General features: G+C 41.9%; 1 protein-coding gene across 1 annotated transcript; it reads left to right on the top strand.

Annotated features, from left to right (window-relative positions):
- Nucleotides 1–717: 717 nt before the first annotated feature.
- Nucleotides 718–2,112, top strand: LOC123753666 (uncharacterized). The gene is made up of 4 exons (XM_045735634.2): nt 718–869; nt 1,192–1,251; nt 1,340–1,599; nt 1,748–2,112. Exons 1-4 carry the CDS (start codon nt 851–853, stop codon nt 1,850–1,852), a joined length of 444 nt encoding a protein of 147 aa, XP_045591590.2. The 5' UTR covers nt 718–850; the 3' UTR covers nt 1,853–2,112.
- Nucleotides 2,113–2,884: the final 772 nt, after the last annotated feature.

Genomic DNA, 2,884 nt, shown 5'->3' with positions numbered 1-2,884 from the left:
CAAGCAACCCGTCCCCAGACTAAATCCATTCCATCCAGCGGTCGACCCCAAGGACGTATTCATAAATTTTAGCATGCTGTTCATTCAAAACGGGAATTTTCTCAAATATAAATTAATATTATAAGATATTAGTATATCGTGCAGTATATAGGCATAGGTTAGATTAGGTTAGGTATTTAGGTTCTATTGGCGATTATTTGCATTTGTTGTACGTGGGTGAAGCATTTATACCTTTGTGGTTCGAACGAAATTCGTCAGAGAAGCAATTATTCCGGAAGTGTTCGAACGTCATTAGTTATGAGTCGTTTGTAAACAGTTTTTCATCCTTAAACAGTATGAGGTTTGGCGGCTGCATGGAGTCAATTTTGGGTCTTTGTTTGGAGGACGGGCTGTCCGGAAACAAGTGCTTCACTGACGATTTTTGTTCGAGCCACAATACTGTAAATGCTTCACCCACGTACTACAAATACAAATAATCGCCAATAGAATCTAAAAAGTAACCCAACCTAACCTATGCCTATATATTTGCACAATATGCTAATATATTATAATATTAATTTATATTTGAGAAAATTCCCGTTTTGAATGAACAGCATATTAAAATTTAAGAATGCGTCTGTGGGGTCGACCGCTGGATGGAATAGACTTGAGTCGAGGACGGGTTGATCGTTTTACTTATTACATGTGAATGGTTCGGAGGTCGCCTCGAGGCATCACAAGGTTACTTGGAGGGAGTGTCAGGCAAAAGCTGGCAGACGACCTGGTTGAGGATCCCTGATCACACCCGGCTTGTGACCAGCAGTTTATGGTCGGCGTCTGTTAGTCAGCACCTTTGGTCATCAGTAGCACAATGGAAGAGGAACACGAAAGTTTGTTTATTGTGTATTTTATTTTCTATAATGGTTACACCTTTGTGAAAACTTGGTGAATTCTATTAGATTTTTGTGTTGGGTTCTATTTTTAGATATCCCTAAGGCTACGTGTCCTCATTAGAGTATTCATCGCTAATCATAAATAGTTATTTTAATTTTCGCGTTTAGTACTCTAGCAAGTAGTTATAAACGTTTTAAAGTGTAACGTAACTAGCGGCCAGTTGTCCTAACGTGTTAAATCCTGAACTGCTGATAACATACTTTTGTCTGCTAATAACTTTCAACAAATGCTTTATAAACGTTGTAATATATATTCCAGTGGAGTCCCGCAGGACGGAGGCCAGTCGTGTAGCGCAATGCAGGGAGGAATACACTAAGTGTAAGTATACTTCATTTAGAATTTTTTCTATTCTTTTTTTAAAGTTTGAAATCTTTAAAAGTGATCCTCCCCGTGACTATTCTTCCAGCCAAGCATGGTAAGCGTCTTCCTTCCCGAGGAAAGTCTACCAGTCTGCTCGGCAAGCCTCTACCCGAGACTGAAAACCCGACTGCTGCTTATGTTCCTGCTTCTGATATATATTCCGGCGTGTCTGCTGCTGCTAGTCGTGCTTTTGACAACGCTGAAGCATATGTTCCCTTCTGTCTTGTCTACGCTTCTGGTTCCCGTGCCGCTGCTGCCGCTGCCGGCGAAGTCGTCCCCCCAGACACAACTTGCCCAAACTGCAAGGTAAACCTTCTGCTTGACCTTTTTCGTGGCATACTTTTAAAGTGAAAATAGCAAGACATTATTTCCCAGATATTAAGCTGCTAAGCATCTCTAGTTTATCCCGTAAGTGTCTTCAATAAAGCTTTACTATCCCTTCATCCTCTTCCAGGAGGGTGAGGTGACTCGCAGGTTCGACATGTGTGGCCTGTTGTCCATGTTCTGTAAGCCGGAGACGAGGTGCCGGGTGTGTGGGTTCGTGGCACACAAGGAGTGAGCCCCTCGTCACAGCCCTGGGGGAGGTGTAAACCCTTAGAGACCTTCGGGGAGAGAAAAAAGAAAATTGTATAATTTTTAATGGTTCTTGGAAACTCCTCAAATTTTATATTTTTTAATTTGTGATGAAGATAACGGCAGTTGCCGGCATGTTTTAATATTATTGTTGTAATTTTTAGATTGACTTTCTGTATGTGGCTTTATTAAGCCTGTAGAATAAAATACTAGTTTCCTAAATGAACTATTAAATTTTACTACAAACTTCGCACTTTTATTAACCTCACTGATTCGGCGCTACTTCACCACGTGACTGTCTCAAAGGCGTCATAACCACTAGAGTAATAGTTACTTAATTAAATCAACTTCAGACAGTAAAGACCATGAAATGGCCGTTCTGAAAGCAAAAGATGAGAGAAAGTGATGTTCCCAACCGTAAGACCACGGTATGGGACAGTGTGGTCTTAAGTGACCTAAATCTTAAATTGTTCCCACTTGGACACGTTCTCCCTCCGCCCTCCATCTGGTCAAGGAGCCTCCCCAGGGGCTCCTCACCCTCGGTGTAGTCCACACTTCATTAAGTGGGTTAATGTGGAAGTTCTACAGGCTCCACTGTACGTAGTGGGCGCACTATGGAAAAAGTTAGATTCAATTTAATCTATGATTGTGGCAGTGGGTGATCTGGCTGAACCTTTCCAGATCTGAAACTAGCAGGCAATGAATGGGGGGGGGGGGTTGTTATAGGTTTGTGAATCATTCTAATGCTTCAGTAGTTGCAGGTGTATATCAAATGTTACCATTAAGTTGACAGCCTTCCTGTGCCTCTGGTAGTAGGGGGATGGTTGCGGGACAGTTGCCACCCCTGTCTGTATTCTCCTAGTTTGTGGGGGTTGAGCTCTGCTCTTTCGGCCTGCTTTTTTTTTTTTTTTTTTTTTTTTTTTTTTCAAATTAATCTCTTGCATATATGCCCGCATACATAAAGGGAAGCAGCCCATAGCAGCTGTCTTGCTCCCAGGTACCTACTTACTGCTAGGTA

Source organism: Procambarus clarkii, chromosome 1, assembly GCF_040958095.1.
Source record: "Procambarus clarkii isolate CNS0578487 chromosome 1, FALCON_Pclarkii_2.0, whole genome shotgun sequence".
Lineage (NCBI taxonomy): Eukaryota > Metazoa > Arthropoda > Malacostraca > Decapoda > Cambaridae > Procambarus > Procambarus clarkii.
The sequence above is the reverse complement of the archived record's forward strand: the minus strand, read 5'-3'. Positions and strand labels throughout refer to the sequence as shown.

Bases quoted from the DNA above. Each gene is read 5' to 3' on its own strand.
- LOC123753666 (XM_045735634.2), top strand. The intron at 1,252-1,339 runs GTAAGTATACTT...CTATTCTTCCAG, and splicing joins CAGGGAGGAATACACTAAGT to CCAAGCATGGTAAGCGTCTT. The intron at 1,600-1,747 runs GTAAACCTTCTG...ATCCTCTTCCAG, and splicing joins CAACTTGCCCAAACTGCAAG to GAGGGTGAGGTGACTCGCAG.